This window comes from Salmo salar, chromosome 03, assembly GCF_965601325.2.
Source record: "Salmo salar chromosome 03, fSalSal1, whole genome shotgun sequence".
NCBI lineage: Eukaryota > Metazoa > Chordata > Actinopteri > Salmoniformes > Salmonidae > Salmo > Salmo salar.
Genome location: NC_138293.1, coordinates 51,288,217 through 51,306,268, shown reverse-complemented (window position 1 = coordinate 51,306,268; position 18,052 = coordinate 51,288,217). Strand labels below are relative to the sequence as shown.

At 40.8% G+C, this 18,052-nt stretch overlaps 1 protein-coding gene across 1 annotated transcript in view; it reads left to right on the top strand.

Annotated features, from left to right (window-relative positions):
• pitpnbl (phosphatidylinositol transfer protein, beta, like) overlaps positions 1-15,878 on the top strand; it is a 75,952-nt gene extending 60,074 nt beyond the window's left edge. The window contains exon 11 of the mRNA XM_014192145.2: positions 15,085-15,878. Coding sequence (XP_014047620.2) covers positions 15,085-15,132 — 48 coding nt within the window. The 3' untranslated portion in view covers positions 15,133-15,878. The remainder of the gene's footprint in view (positions 1-15,084) is intronic.
• Positions 15,879-18,052: the final 2,174 nt, after the last annotated feature.

Sequence of the window (18,052 nt, the reverse complement as noted above, 5' to 3'; positions counted from 1 at the left end):
AGCAAAAACAAAACATTAGATTATGTCAGCAGAGTACCCAGCCAGAAATAATCACACAGCCATTTTCAAAGCAACTAGCATGCATCACAAATACCCAAAACACAGCTAAATGCAGCACTAACCTTTGACAACATTCATCAGATGACACTCCTAGGACATCATGTTACACAACACATGCATTTTTTTGTTCGATAAATTTCATATTTATATATAAAAACAGCATTTTACATCGGCGCATGATGTTCAGAAAATCTTTTCCCTCAAATGCTTCTGGTGAATTAGCGCTACAATTTACAAAATTACTATTCGAAAACATTGTTAAAATGTAATATTGTCATTCAAAGACTTATAGATTAACATGTCTTGAATGCCATCGCTTTGCCAGATTTAAAAATAACTTTACTGGGAAATCACACTTTGCAATAAACGACGTGGTATGCCCAGAAAAAAAGTCTAGGCTATAAATGTTGGAGCCATCTTGGAACGATCAACCATCAAAAATACTATTGTAAATAATCCCTTACCTTTGATTATCTTTATCAGAAGGCACTTCTAGGAATCCCAGGTCCATAACAAATGTAGTTTTGTTCAAAAAAGTTAAAAATGTATGTCCCAATAGTGTTAGCGCGCTCCGAAGGCTAGTGAAAATGTACCGTGTGCGTCTGACTTGTCGTCAGGAATGAGCAAAAAAATATATATTTAAGTTCGTTCAAACATGTATAACATAAATCTTTAGGGGCTTTTTCAACCAGGGCTTCAATAATATTCCATTGGGACGGTTGCATTGTTTTTCAAAACGTTTCGAAAAGGGAGAGTAGCCATGGGCGCCGACGTCACAATGGTAATGGCCCATCCCCTGTGACCAATATCAACAGCCTCTCTTTGGGTCAGTTACTACCATAGAAGACTAAAACCACTTTGTAAAGACTGGGGACATCTAGTGGAAGCCATAGGAAGTGCTAAATGATTTCAATGGCAAATGTTTGAACTGATATCCACACATCAGATTTCAGTTTCCTGTCAGGATTTGTTTCAGGGTTTTGACTGCCATATGAGTTCTGTTATACTCACAGACACCATTCAAACAGTTTTAGAAACGTTAGGGTGTTCTCTATCCAAATCAAACAATTATATGCATATTCTAGTTACTGGGCAGGAGTAGTAACCAGATTAAATCGGGTACGTTTTTTATCCGGCCGTGCAAATACTGCCCCCTATCCCTAACAGGTTAATTAATCCACTTTACAAGGGGTGTAGAGCCTAACTGACATATATGAGCAGCGTGTGAGTTTCAAGTTTGGAGGAAGATAATTTTCACCACTAAAATGCACCTTTATAATAAAAGCACTACATGCATAATTGCATTTGGGGTCACTTTAGATATAAAAAAAAAAAAAATCCCCCGCTAATGAAACATTTGCGCTTATAGCCTACTTCCATGTGCGCATTGCTGAGCGTAAAATGTGAAGAAGTAGCCTCATATTTTATCAACGTTTTAAGATAAACGTTCTCATCTGTTGCGTCAGCCACATTGCATGAAACAGTTTTTTTGATGCTGGTGGTTGTATTCATTTGAGATCTATTGCATCCCACACCTGGGGATGGAATATTTAGTTCTTGCACAGAATAGAATAGGTTGACCTTTGTACTATGGGGGATAGTAGATTGACATAGGCTAGTGCTTTTGCTGTTCGTTCGGCCTACTCCTCTTGTTCGCTGACGAAAAGTAAATGTGGAAAGTTCTTCCAATATCTTCAATATGCACCTCAAAATTGGATAAGTATGCACGCAGTTGTGTTCCCGATGTGTCGATCTTAACTTGTAGTCTATGAGAAAGACCAGATCACGTGACGGAGAGCCGTGTGACTGAGAGACGCTTCGGATTTCGTAGCACACTCAGGGAGAAGGGGACAAGTAGCACTCCGGGCTGCAAAACGCATGGATTTGTTTTTTTAGGGTGCATTACAGCCACAAAGGGGATGTCGCCGTGAAATTCGACTCATTGTGAAGTGCTTGTCAAATTGTGAATGACAGACTATTGGAGTGTGCACAGCCTGCACAGAAAACAAAGCAGAGCTCACGCCTTTCAAGCGACTTTTTTGAAATCATCATTAGTCTCATCATACAACCTTAAAATGTATTAAAAATCAGAACATATAGCCCAACGTTTGAGGAACTAAAGTTACATTAATAAGTCTAAATTAAGCATAAGAGTAACTATTTATTTGTTAACCGCTCAACACAGAATAGCCGCATGTGCGCACTCAAATCGTTTGGAGATAATGATTCATATTTTATTCAGCTTTGGTCAGTGGAGTTTATTTAGCAAATGTAGCCCACAGCCATTTGGCATAGCCACATCAGGACCAAACGTAAGGACAACTCAGAGTATGCTATTCTTTTCTCCTGAAATAGACTACATTTTCTTCATATCCTGCTTCTTTAAAACTGTCTAAAAGAAATAATGGATTTATTGTGTAGGCTATATTACATGGATTTATTAGACCTTTTTTTGTGGAAGCCAAGAGATGCTAAATGTGTTTTGTTAATTAAAGGTCAATTATCAAATTTTATTGGTCACAACACGTGATTAGCAGATGTTATTGTTGGTGTAGCGAAATGCTTGTGCTTCTAGCTCCGACAGTGCAGTAATATCTAAGAACTAATATCTAACAAATTACACATCATATACCCAATACACACATCTAATTAGGAATGAATTAAGACGATATACAGTTGAATTCGGAAGTTTACATACACCTTAGCCAAATACATTTAAACCCCATGACTACATGGAACTCTATTCCACATCAAGTACCTGAAGCAAGCAGTAAAATTAGATAAAAAAAAACACCTTATGGAACAGCAGGGACTGTGAAGCAACACAAACATTGGCACACACACACGATAACATATGCACTATACATACACCTGGATTTAGTACTGTAGATACAGTTGAAGTCGGAAGTTTACATACACCTTAGCCAAATACATTTAAAATCAGTTTTTCACAATTCCTGACATTTAATCCAAGTAAAAAGTCCCTGTCTTAGGTCAGTTAGGATCACAACTTTATTTTAAGAATGTGAAATGTCAGAATAATAGGAGAGTGAGTTCAGCTTTTATTTCAGCTTTAATTAGTATTTTGTAACATTGCCTTTAAATTGTTTAATTTGGGTCAAATGTTTTGGGTAGCCTTCCACAAGCTTCCCACAATAAGTTGGGTGAATTTTGGCCCATTCCTCCTTACAGAGCTGGTGTAACTGAGTCAGGTTTGTAGGCCTCCTTGCTCACACACACTTTTTCAGTTCTGCCCCCAAATTTCTATGGGATTGAGGTCAGGGCTTTGTGATGGCCACTCCAATACCTTGACTTCGTTGTCCTTAAGCCATTTTGACACAACTTTGGAAGTATGCTTGGGGTCATTGTCCATATGGAAGACCCATTTGCGACCAAGCTTTAACTTCCTGACTGATGTCTTGAGATGTTGCTTCAATATATCCACATAATTGTCCTGCCTCATGATGCCATCTATTTTGTGAAGTGCACCAGTCCCTCCTGCAGCAAAGCACCCCACAACATGATGCTGCCACCCCTGTGCTTCACGGTTGGGATGGTGTTCTTCGGCTTGCAAGCCTCCCCTTTTCCTCCAAAAATAACGATGGTCATTATGGCCAAACATTTCTATTTTTGTTTCATCAGACCAGAGGACATTTCTCCCAAAAGTATGATCTTTGTCCCCATGTGCAGTTGCAAACCGTAGTCTGGCTTTTTTATGGCGGTTTTGGAGCAGTGGCTTCTTCCTTGCTGAGCGGCCTTTCAGGTTACGTCAATATAGGACTCATTTTACTGTGGATATAGATACTTCTGTACCTGTTTCCTCCAGTATCTTCACAAGGTCCTTTGCTGTTGTTCTGGGATTGATTTGCTCTTTTTGCAGCAAATACGTTCATCTCTAGGAGACAGAACGCATCTCCTTCCTGAGCGGTATGGCGGCTGCGTGGTCCCATGGTGTTTATACTTGCGTACTATTGTTTGTACAGATGAACATGGTACCTTCAGGTGTTTGGAAATTGATCCCAAGGATGAACCAGACTTGTGGAGGTCTACAATTATTTTTCTGAGGTCTTGGCTGAATTTTTTTGATTTTCCCATGATGTCAAGAAGAGGCACTGAGTTTGAAGGTTGGCCTTGAAATACATCCACAGGTACACCTGCAATTGACTCAGATGGTGTCAATTAGCCTATCAGAAGCTTCTAAAGCCATGACATTTTCTGTAATTTTCCAAGCTGTTTAACCTCTCTAGGGTATGTGGGAAGAAATCGATATTCAAATACCTTAGAAATGCTATTACTTCAATTTCTCAAACATATGACTATTTTACACCATTTTAAAGACAAGACTCTCGTTAATCTAACCACACTTTCAGATTTCAAAAAGGCTTTACAACGAAAGCAAAACATTAGATTATGTCAGCAGAGTATCCAGCCAGAAATAATCAGACACCCATTTTTCAAGCTAGCATATAATGTCACATAAACCCAAACCACAGCTAAACGCAGCACTAACCTTTGATGATCTTAATCAGATGACACTCCTAGGACATTATGTTATACAATACATGCATGTTTTGTTCAATCAAGTTCATATTTATATCAAAAAACAGCTTTTTACATTAGCATGTGACGTTCAGAACTAGCATACCCACCGCAAACTTCTGGTGAATTTACTAAATTACTCACGATAAACGTTCACAAAAAACATAATTATTTTAAGAATTATAGATACAGAACTCCTTTATGCAATCGCTATGTCCGATTTTAAAATAGCTTTTCGGCAAAAGCACATTTTGCAATATTCTGAGTAGATAGCTCGCCATCACGGGCTAGCTATTTTGACACCCACCAAGTTTGGCACTCACCAAACTCAGATTTACTATAAGAAAAATTGGATTACCTTTGCTGTTCTTCGTCAGAATGCACTCCCAGGACTTCTACTTCAATAACAAATGTTGGTTTGGTTCAAAATAATCCATAGTTATGTTCAAATATCCTCGGTTTTGTTCGTGCGTTCAAGACACTATCCAAAGGGTGACGCGCCCGGCGCGTTTCATGACAAAAAAAATCTAAATATTCCATTACCGTACTTCGAAGCATGTCAACCGCTGTTTAAAATCAATTTTTATGCAATTTTTTCGTAAAAAAGCGATAATATTCCGACCGGGAAACCCTGTTTTCGTTCAAAGACTAAAAATCTAAAATGGACTCTTCTCGTGCACGCGCGCCCCAGTCTCATTGTTCTCTGATCGACCACTATCCAAATGCGCTACTGTTTTTCAGCCATGGCCTGCAAAGTCATCATTCAACGTTCTGCCGCCTTCTGAGAGCCTATGGGAGCCATAGGAAGTGTCACGTTACAGCAGAGATCCTCAGTTTTCAATAAAGAGAGTGTAGAAGGCCAAGAAATGGTCAGAGAGGGCACTTCCTGTAAGGAATCTTCTCAGGTTTTTGCCTGCCATATGAGTTCTGTTATACTCACAGACACCATTCAAACAGTTTTATAAACTTTAGTGTGTTTTCTATCCAAATCAAACAATTATATGCATATTCTAGTTTCTGGGCAGTAGTAATAACCAGATTAAATCGGGTACGTTTTTATCCGGCCATGCAAATACTGCCCCCTACCCTAGAGAGGTTAACAGTCGGATGGCCTTAAGATGGAAGCTGTTTTTCAGATTCTCTGTCCCAGCTTTGCTGCACCTGTACTGACCTCTCCTTCTGGATGATAGTGGGGTGAAGAGGCAGTGGCTCAGGTGGTTGATGTCCTTGATGATCTTTTTGGCCTTCCAAAAACATTGGGTGCTGTAGGTGTCTTGGAGGGCAGGTAGTTTGCCCCCGTTAATGCGTTAGGCATACCACACCACCCTCTGGAGAGCCTTGCGGTTGCGGTCGGTGCAGTTGCCGTACCAGGCAGCCCGACAGGATGCTTTTAATTGTGCAGCTGTTACAGTTTGTGGGTTTTCGGTGCCAAGCCACATTTCTTCAGCCTCCTGAGATTGATGAGGCTCTTTTGCGCCTTCTTCACCACATTGTCTGTGTGGGTGGTCCATTTCAGTTTGTCAGTGATGTGTACGCCAAAGAACTTGAAGCTTTCCACCTTTTTCACTGCGGTCCCGTTGACGTAGATGGGGGGTGCACGCTCTGCTGTTTCCTGAAGTCCACAATCATCTCCTTTTGTTGACATTGAGTGGGAGGTTGTTTTCCAGGCACCACACTCCCAGAGCCTTCACCTCCTCCTTGTAGGCTGTCTCGTCGGTAATCAAGCCTACCACTGTAGTGTCGTCTGCAAACTTGATGATGGAGTTGGAGGCGTGCTTGTCCACACAGTCATGGGTGAACGGGGAGTACGGGAGGGGGCTGAGCACCCACCATTGTGGGGCCCCAATGGTGAGGATCAGTGGAGGTGATGTTTCCTACCTTCACCACCTGGGGGCGGCCCGTCAGGATGTCCAGGACCCAGTTGCACAGGGCGGGATTCAGTTCCAGGGCCTCAAGCTTAATGATGAGCTTGGATGGTACTATGGTGTTGATTGCTGAGCTATAGTCAATAAACAGCATTCTTGTCCAGATGGGATAGGGCAGAGTGATGGCGATTGCATCTATTGGGGTGATAAGCAAATTGAAGTGGGTGTAGGGTGGCAGGTAAGTTAGAGGTGATATGATCCTTGACTAGTCTCTCAAAGCACTTCATGATGACAGAGGTGAGTGCTGCGGGGTGATAGTCATTACGTTCAGTTACCTGTGCCACCTTGGGTACAGGAACAATGGTGGCCATCTTGAAGTGTGAGACCAACCGTTATTTGCTTGACAATCACCGGCTGACAATTTAGTGACCGCCACAGTCTTATGTGACCAGGCGAAAAACCTTTCCCAAGCCAAACCTCTACACACAGCCTACGTCGTTGTCACCATATTAGCTAAAGTAACGTCATAGTCAGCATAGCTAATAGCAGTGGTGGATAAAGTACCCAACTGTCATACTTGAGTAAAAGTAAAGATACCTTTTTAATAGAAAATAACTCAAGTGAAAGTCACCCTGTAAAATCCTACTTGAGTAAGTCTAAAAGTATTTGATTTAAAATATACTTAAGTATAAATAATTTCAAACTAGATGGCACCATTTTTATTTATTTATAAAAAAAATATATATATTATTGCAGAAAGCCAGGGACATTACAACACTGACATAATTTAAACACAAAGTGTGTGTAATGTAATGTAATGTGTAATTTTGGGTGTCAAGGAAAATGTATGGTGTAAAAAGTACAATATTTTCTTATGGAATGTAGAGAAGTAAAAGTAGTAAAAAAATATAAATAGTAAAGTACAGATACCCCAAAAAACTAAAGTAGTACTTTAAAGTATTTTAAATACTTTATACCACTGGCTAATATAACTAATGTGTTTGTAAACCAGCTACAATCATGCAGTAATGTTAGTGTAAGCAGTTACACCGCCGGGCCCCGGTGGCAATAATTTAGTAATACCAAAAGCTTACCTTGACTTGGAAGAGTGCCAGTGTTGTTGGAAAGTCATAGCCACCTAGCTAAAATAGCATCCCTTTGTTTGAGCAGGGTGTTTCAGTAGGCTAAACTAGCTAGCTGCATTTGCTAACTAAGTAAGTGAAAGTTAAACACCGGAAGTGCTACCTTGTCCCAGACCTGCTGTTTTGGACTCTCTCTACCGCACCTGCTGTCTCTAACTCTGGATGATCGGCTATGAAAAGCCAACTGACATTTAATCCTGAGGTGCTGACCTGTTGCACCCTCTACAACCACTGTGGTTATTATTTTCTGACCCAGCTGGTCTTCTATGAACGTTTGAACATCTTGGCCATGTACTATTATAATCTCCACCCGGCACAGCCAGAAGAGGACTGGCCACCCCTCAGTCTGGTTTCTCTCTAGGTTTCTTCCTAGGTTCCGTCCTTTCTAGGGAGTTTTTCTGCATTGCTTGCTGTTTGGGGTTTTAGGCTGGGTTTCTGTACAGCACTTTGTGACATCGGCTGATGTAAAAAGGGCTTTATAAATACATTTGATTGAAGAAAAGACACTCTTGCTTCTCCTTCATTTTGGAAGAAATTAATTTCTTCAGAACTGTTCAACTATTTTATTTTTTCTCTTTGAGTCATCTACTCACCAAATGTTATACACTGCAGTTCTACCTAGCTGTAGTTTATGCTTTCAGTACCAGATTAATTATCTGATCCTTTGATTGGGTGGACAACATTTCAGTTCATGCTGTAAGAGCTCTGATAGGCTGGAGAACGTCCTCCGGAAGTTGTCATAATTACTGTGTAAGTCTATGGAAGGGGATGAGAACCATGAGCCTCCTAGGTTTTGTATTGAAGTCAATGTACCCAGAGGAGGACGGAAGCTAGCTGTCCTCCGGCTACACCATGGTACTACCCTACAGAGTGCTGTTGAGGCTACTGTGGACCTTCTTTGCAAAATAGTGTTTTAATCAGTTATTTGGTGACGTGATTATATTTAATATAGTTTTCTCTAAAAAGGATAACTTTTTAAATGTTTTACAATTTTTATGTTCATGAAATTTTATGAGGATGGTCCTCCCCTTCCTCCTCTGTGGAGCCTCTACTGGTCTACCGCTTTGTGTAGCCATTAGCGATGCTAATGATAGCCTAACTAACTTTGGGTAGATGGAAAGGCAATTAAAAAGTAGCCTATGCCTACCTGGCCGAATCATGATTATTTGCATCTAGTGGCCATTTGTTTTAAGAACTCAATCACAAGTGCACTACAGACATAGGCACCGCTTCCATAAGCTAAGCTTCCCCTAAAGTAAATTGAATAAAATTTCCAAAATGATGTAGCCTAATTAGTCTACTCCTGCCTATACAAAAAAAAGAAAATCATTCAAAATAGGCTTCTACACCAACAAGCATGCTTCAGCTTCTTTAAGAAAATTGCTGTGGATTTTTTAAAATGTCATTGCCAACAGTCGGAGGGCCCGCAATTTGGGCAGCGAGCACGGTGTCATGACTTGCCCTCTTGGATAGAGATAAAAAGTGCCGGCTAACCAAAGGTTTCAAGACCCCCCTCTCCTGGGGGAGTTGGCCAGTTTTATGACGGTCGTAAATACCTTGCAGGGACTTTCTCTCCCTGGCCATGCAGTATTGAGGGAAAAGAACCCTTTTGTTACAAGGAGATTCTTCCTGCCAAAACGCCAACATCCAAAAGTGGGAAAACACAAAGAACATGGGAAATGGTTGGGAGGGACTTAAAGAACAATCTTATCAGATCATTTACTGTTTGGTGATATCATTAAAGACTTTATAACGGAAACATTGTAACTTTAAGAGCTTTCACAATGTATGTCAGTTACATCTAAATTTTATAAAAACGTATGATTAAATATGAAACAATTTGTGAGAAGATGAAATGTGATTGTAGCCTTCTAAATGAGAATTCTTTTTCATATAGACTTTTGCCAAGTCAGTAACCACGGCACAGACATTGTGGCAACATGATGGAACCGCCCTCCAAGGCGAGGGCATAAAAGGACTGCTAATTAAATTTACATTAGACCAAAACATGCCGGGTTGCTGCCGGTGTGGAAAGTGGTCCTAGCTGTACCCTGGATAATCAACCATTGAAACCAGAGAACGTGAGGATTTGGTCCACACTTTATGAAGTGGTTAAAAAATACAAGACCAGAAAATGGTAAGACCCTCTGAAGCTCTCAGGGGTGAAGAAGATGAAGACTACACAGGAACATTCAGTCTGCAGCTGTTTAAGTACTGATAGCATAGGAAACTAGACCGAAGACGATAGACAAACAATTTCCTTTTACCACCATAGATACCTCTAAAGGATCTATTGTAACAAGCCTCTCTGAACACCGCATGATAAACCTCTGGAGGATCCATTCTGACAGACACTCCGAGACCAAGAAGCTGAAACTACAAAGGACATGGTGACCTCTGTTGGACAAACCAGAGACTTCTGGTTTCCACAGACGGACCGGGCGATTTCAACAGAGAGATGACAGACATACACGTGTAAAAAATATTTATGTTGCAATTCTTTTCAAATGAGTGGTCGTTCATGTGCAAAGTATTCATATTCCCATGAGCATAGCTTCCACATGTATGTACAATAAGTTGACACTCTCTCTCCCTCTCCTTACATGCCCCTCCCTTTTCATTCTGTAACAAGCCATCATATCAGGTTAGTCCACTAGGGACTTTTCATTGCATTATGTTAGTAATCAATTCAACCTATACTGTGTATTTCTGTGATTATTTCATGATTAATTTAATCACGTAATAATTAAACATAGTTCATTGTTTTGATAAGTCATCACATTAATGATAGTCACGTCACTACAGCGGCAAATACTACATATGATTGTTGAGTTGCGACTGTCAGTGAAAAGTAGAGGCCCAACCAAGGCATATTGCAATATTTCGTCATAGTTTGGAAAGCAAATGGCTATTGGTGTAAAGAGATGAAATGAAAATACTTTAATCTGTCTTTTATAGTTATCAAAATGCTCAGCTTAATTGATTGAACAGTGTAGCCTATTTTATTGGCACCAGCGGAGACCGTTGGCCATATGGTGAGTGCACATATTAACTCTTTATCATTGTTGGATCAGTGCCACTTGAAAGCTTGTTTTTGGACAAACATTTCCTTTAAGTTAAATGGATGTAATATTGTAGGCTATTTGTGTCTTCGCTTCTCATAGGCCTAGACAACGTTTTTATTTGTCTGTCTAACACTGTCAGCAGAGTAGGCAACCCTGTAATTTTTGTGTCTCCAGTCATGTAAAGTGTAGTAGAGTAAATGAGGGTTGTCTCGATACCAGTATTGCGATAGTCAGAGGTATCTTGGCAAGGAAACAAAACATGAAGCAGACTACATTTCCTGAGGAAAACAGTCCAAATGTTGGAAACAAGCATTTACATTTTAGTCATTTAGCAGACACTCTTATCCAGAGCGACTTACAGTAGTGAATGCATACATTTCATACATTATTATTTCCGGGAATCGAACCCACAACCCTGGCGTTGCAAACACCATGCTCTACCAACTGAGCCACAGGGAAGCCACAAGCAGCCTTATGTTGTCTCCCAGGATCACATTTGTTTTCATTTCCAAGCTATAGCATACAATATCTTACATAAAGTCTTTTTTTATATATAAGACAAAAGAGTTAAGTCTGCTTTGTTTTTTTTGTTAGTTTTTTCATGGAAAATCAGGTATCGTATTATTGCGATACTGGTATCATGACAACTCTAGGAATTGCATGAATTGTGTTTATAAAATGCCAAGAAACGTATCTGATATAGCCTAGGCTTCTACACCACAATGCGCTAAGCCACACATTGAACAATCTTTTCTGTAATTGAGTTATATTATAAGCCTAAATTATGACAATCCAAACTACACATCACAGTAGGAATAAGCCTTTTTATGGGGGAAATTTGCTTCCCTGAACTTGAAATCACATACTGCCTATGGCTACAGAAACACTACTAGCCAAACACAACTGTCTGGCTGGAGTGCACCTGAGTTAAACGGTAATTACACAAAACAAATGTATTCCAGACCTAAGAAAAATGGTCCCCTGATCTGGTATAAGCATTTTTGTGGACTTAGAACATCCAATGTTGTATTTTTCAACAACAACAAAAATATTTTTTTTAATGTGATATTGTTTTGGTATCAAGTTTTGTTTTTTACCCTCTAATGGATTTAGCAGTAATCTGCAGTAAATACATCTTGCCCTTTAATTTTAAGTCTATCAAATCGAATGTTTTCTTTGTCACATGCGCCGAATACAACAGGTGTTGTAGACCTTACAGTGAAATGCTTACTTACAAGCCCTTAACCAACTGCAGTTTTAAGAAAAATACATAAAAAAGAAATAAAAGTAACAAATAATTAAAGCGCAGCAGTAAAATAACAATAGCGAGGCTATATACAAGGGGTACCGGTACAGAGTTAATGTGCGGGGGCACCGGTTAGTCGAGGTAATATGTACATGTAGGTAGAGTAATTAAAGTGACTATGCATAGATAATAACAGAGAGTAGCAGCAGCGTAAAAGAGGGGCGGGGGGGGGGGGGGGGGCAATGCACATAGTCTGGGTAGCCATTTGATTAGATGTTCAGTAGTCTTGTGGGTAGAAGCTGTTTAGAAGCCTTTTGGACCTAGACTTGGCGCTCCGGTACTGCTTGCCGTGCGGTAGCAGAGAGAACAGTCTATAACTAGGGTGGCTGGAGTCTTTGACAATTTTTAGGGCCTTCCTCTGACACAGCCTGGTATAGAGGTCCTGGATGGCAGGAAGCTTGGCCCCAGTGATGTACTGGGCCGTACGCACTACCCTCTGTAGTGCCTTGCGGTCGGAGGCCGACCAGTTGCCATACCAGGCAGTGATGCAACCAGTCAGGATGCTCTTGATGGTGCAGCTGTAGAACCTTTTGAGGATCTGTGGACCCATGCCAAATCTTTTCAGTCTCCTGAGGGGGAATCGGTTTTGTCGTGCCCTCTTCACAATTGTCTTGGTGTGCTTGGACCATGTTAGTTTGTTGGTGATGTGGACACCAAGGAACTTGTGGACACCAAGGGACTTGAAGCTCTCAACCTGCTCCACTACAGCCCCGTCGATGAGAATGGGGGCATGCTCGGTCCTCCTTTTCCTGTAGCCCACAATCATGTCCAAATGAATGTAACACAAGGACATGCTAATTTAAAAGATGTCTAGTCATTATTAGCCTGGAAAGCAGGCACATTATGGGACACAGGCCAGGTCAAAAATGAAATAATGGTCCCACCAAATCATGTGCTGGAGCCACCCATGGAAAAAGTTAGTGTAGATCCCTGAACACTGCCAGGAGGGAGGCAGCACGACCAGGTGAGCTCGATCAGCAGGGGGTCCGGGACCAGGTAGCAGCATGAGTTGGGGGGGTGGCTCAGATACATTTTTTGTCCAATTGTTATTCTAACCCCTCCGAAAGACAAGAGGTACGGAGCAGGGGGCTGCAATACTACAGAGCTCATTGAGTAGTTGTTGTAGGGGGTTAAGGGAATTGTAATTTTGAATTCCGTAAAGTGAGTATGGAATAGATAGAATCCCAGAGGTGACAAGGTAAAAATCTGTTGTTCTGCACCTGAACAAGGTAGTTAACCCACTGTTCCTAGGCCGTCATTGAAAATAAGGATTTGTTCTTAACTGGCTTGCCTAGTTAAATAAAGGTAAAATAAATAAATAAAACTATAAATGTCAGCTACTTAAGCGACTGAAATGACTGTAACACTTAACAAAGAGCTGGAGTTAGTTTCAGAATGGGGGGCAAGGAATAAGTTAGTCCTAAAATATTTCTAAAACTAAAAGCATTGTATTTGGGACAAATCATTCACTAAATCTTGTAATAAATAATGTGGAAATTGAGCAAGTTGAGGTGACAACTGCTTGGAGTAAGCCTGGATTGTAAACTGTCATGGTCAAAACATATTGACACAACAGTAGCTAAGATGGGGAGAAGTCTGTCCATAATAAAGTGCTGCTCTACCACCTTAACAGCACTATCAACAAGGCAGGTCCTACAGGCTCTAGTTTTGTCGCATCTAGGCTACTGTTGAGTTGTGTGGTCAGATGCCACAACTCAATTGGCTCAGAACATGGCAGCACGGCTGGCCCTTGGATTCACACAGAGCGCAAACATTAATAATATGCATGTCAATCTCTCCTGGCTCAAAGTGGAGGAGAGATTGACTTCATCGCTACTTGTATTTGTGAGAGGTATTGACTACTGGCACACAGCTCAGACACCCGTGCATACCCCACAAGACATGCCATCAGAGGTCTCTTCACAGTCCCCATGTCCAAAACAGACTATGGGAGGCGCACAGTACTACATGGAGCCATGACTACATGGAACTCTATTCCACATCAGGTAACTGATGCAAGCAGTAGAAGCAGATAAAATAAAAATACACCTTATGGAACAGCGGGGACTGTGAAACACATGCATACACACACGATAACATACACACGTACACATGGATTTTGTGTTGTAGATATGTGGTAGTGGAGTAGGGGCCTTAGGGCACACACTTAGTGTGTTGTGAAATCTGTTATGAATGTAATGTATGAATGTAATGTTTTTAAAATTGTATACCTGCTTTAATTTTGCCGGACCCCAGGAAGAGTAGCTGCCTTGGCAGCAGCTAATGGGGTTCCATAATAAATACAAAGGGCTCTATTCAATCTGTAAAGCTGAAGCGTTACACATTCCGCAATATAATTTTAAAGGGAATTTCCGATTGAGCCGACATATGCAGCATTTACCGTGAATGCAGTCTCCTCTAAAGCAGAAACATTGAAATTTAAAGGCAATCACACTGTAAAGATAAACTTCTGCGATGTGGATTGAATAGAGTCCTAAGTGTCTTGCTCAAGGGCACAATGACATCATCTAGGATTTGATACCAACAACCCCCTGGTTAACAGCTCACTTCCTGACCGATTTTTCCCATCGGACCTGGGATTAGAACTGGCAACCCTCCTGTTGCTGGCTTGCATCTCTAACCACTATGCTACTGTACTTGCCACCTCGCAAGGCTACCTTACGAGCATGTCCAGTGTAGTCAGGCCAGGCAGTCCACAACTGCTGTCAGATCAACAGCACAGGATTGGCAGCACGACCAGGTGGACTGGGGACAGGCACAGCCAGCAATTATCGGGCCAGGGTGTCGTCAGCTGCCGTCCTAGGGTCTCAGGCCCTCCGGGAAGGGGAGACAGAGAGAGAAAAGAGGGGAATTGCTGGGAGCATGCTTACGATCACACGGCACACCGGATACGACAAGTTGACCCTAGCCCCTCTTGCAGTAGTTGTCATACAAGACTGTACACTAAATGTGTTTTGCTATGGCTTAAAATCATATTTTAACAAAAATGTATGTTTCTTTCGTGGAATGTCTGGAAAATGTGTGATTGGATGCATTTTTACATGTTGCAGGGATATAATGTATGGTTTTTCCTCTGCTTTTTTCAGATGCGGAATGAGGGATCTGTCAGAGGAATGAAAGCAGGAGAAGACTAGACAGACAGAGGGAGGGAGAAAGACAGATTGGATGGAAGAGAGGGATATGGGGCTATGTTCAATCAACCATTATTCGACCTTGAGTCCCCCCATGGCCATTCACAGCGTGCCACATCACCGAGTCCTTCCACACAGGAAGCTGTCATCCCTCATCCAGGAAGTGTCTATGTGTACGTGAGAGTGTATGGTTTCTATGAGAGAATGTGTATGTGTGTATCTTTGTCATAGTTTTTGTCCTTGCTTTTCCGTTGGCTCTTAACCTCATTATTTGCTGGCAAATTCGTTGTTTTTTACCGAAAAATATTACACGATATCAACCTTTTTATATTAAGTATTATTACTCTCACTGTTTTTTATTCATTTTGAACCATTAGCTCGTGACTATGCCAGTGAATCCCATAAAAAAAATCACCCCCACTATTAAGTCTGTGGTGCATTCTCCTATTTACACATGTATCTAAATTATGATGATAACCAATCACTTATTTTAATCAAAATGTATGCTACTTCAAGTCTGGTAGCTTCAGATTGAAGAGAACCTGTGAGATAGTCAACATTTTAATGCAGACCTATGAAAGTTTTGAGATGATTGAGTGGATGACATGTCTTTTAAACTTGAGTGTAACCAGTGGAACCCCTCCCGCCTCTGCCCAGACCATGCTTCCAAAGAGTTGGGTTGGCCAGGGAACTTTTGGAGAGTTGAGTCTGATTTACAATAATAATAAAGACTAATGTTGACTCATGAAGCACGGGGTACTGTAGATATGTTGGTAATCCCATCTTTTTCAGTCTGTGTTTCACCATTCTTGGGTGTCAGCTTGACATTTTGATTTCACTTCTGGTCTGCTTGTTTTTCTTGCCAAAATATTCCCAGGGTCCTGGGATTCCTGGGATTAAGCAATTTATGCTTTGCAGCTATTTCATCGATTTGGATATAGCAAACTTATATTCAGTAGTACTGATATGTTGCTATTGTAGAATGTGATACCACTGTATTTGTGTAGAACTGATAGCTAAGAAAAAAGTTTCAGAGGAATGAATACAGTATGTCAGGTAACAACATAGGTCAAATGGGACAATGTTAATGTTTTACAGACACTACTCGCTCACTTTACTTCTGTAGAGCATGACACTGATATCTAATCAGAGCCAAGTAAGCTGCATTAACTTGAACAAAGCGCTATGTGTTAAATGACAGTTGTTTCCATGAATACCTTTAATGCATTTAAATGCCAAGCATGCCCCAGCAGTCTGTGGAAAACTTTACTGGGTTGACCCTTTCATAGGGACAAGAGGGGCATTGCCACACTTGGGCTAGATTAAATCCGGACAACAGAAGATCCACATTATCGTGCGATAATTATGATTTCCGATTGAGCCGATGTATGCAACATTTGCCGTGAATGCAGTCTCTGCAAATGTGGCCTTTAAATTTCGCCGTCTGAATTGATACTAGGCCTTGCTTAGTCTACAAAATGGACTGACAAATGTAAAGCCTTTAATAAAGGATCTCGACTGTGTATTTAACATATTGTATTGTAACTACATTGTGAAAAGGTAGGTCATCTCTTGGTACAGTTTTCCCTACCAAATTTTGGGGATACTCATTTTGATAGGGGGGGGGGGCAGGGCAGGACTGAGTTTGGGAAACCCTGGTTTAAGGGACCAGTCAAAATGTACAGAGATTGTTACCTGGAGGAAAATGGGGCAGGGTCATGGTTTTTAAATTTCATTCAGGGGGAGGGTTTAGTATTTATGATGTTTTTGTCCAAGGGATGGCCATGCAATTTGTAATTGATTAAATGTCAGTATTTGTCAGCATTTTGAATTTTACTTTTTCATTGGCTGTTCGATCAGTCCCTCTTTGTTCTTGGCGTGTAGAGTATCTGGCCAATCAAATAGCGCTTGTCGTGAAGATATAGGGAGCTAGTGCGCAACAAGAACAGTGGTAGAAATGCAGCAATTCAAAACAACTGAGAACTTGGAAATCTCGGACTTATGTGCATTCAAAACAAGTGGGAACTCGGGTAAAAAATGCGCAACTGCGAAAATCATTTTGAATGGTCATCCAACTTGGAATTCAAAGTCGGAAACTCTGGCATCTTTCTCGAGCTCCGACTTTCTGACCTGAATTTTACTGGCATGATTCCGACCTGAAGTCATTTTTTTGTAATTGTTTTGTCTTAAAATCACAAAAAAACTGGTTTATCACAACAACAAGCATAGAGTTAAACAATTACGCAAGGACCACAGCTCGGGAAAAAAAGTTACATGGAATTTTGGAGTCGAAAGGAGATGGTTTCTCAATGTGAAGAAAAGTGAATGTATTAAAACAGGTGTTGGAGGAGTTGCTACCGAATGAGGAGGACAACAGTCCATGAGGATGGCTGGACTATGTGTAGACTATGCCTACGAATTGTTCTCCGTTTTCGAGCGATATGTTTATCCTAGGCTGCATGTCATTTCATATCAATCAGATTAAATTTTTTTATATATTTCACTGTGTAAAATAATTGGGTAGGCCGATAAGCTATTTTCTGCAGTATTATTTCTAATAATTCCTCTTTAGCTCTTGTAGATAGAATAGGCCTACAATCGCTTGTACACTTTTCAAGCAATGTATATACTACTACAGCCTGCTCTTGTGTGCTGAATGTGAAATGCAGAAACCAAAATAACTGGCGTAGCCTATTCATTACGCCGATTCTGTTGCAAAACGTTTCTTAAACGGGAGCAAACAAAACTGGAAGGGACCTAACTGAATTTGTCGTCGTCGATGAGGATTATTGGCGGTTGGCATCCCATACATTTTGCATTACTGCCAACTAGACTGGAGTATAATTTATCAAAGACATCAAACTCTCAAGCCACGGCCTATTCACCCCACTATCAAATCAAACTTTATTTGCCACTGTCGTGT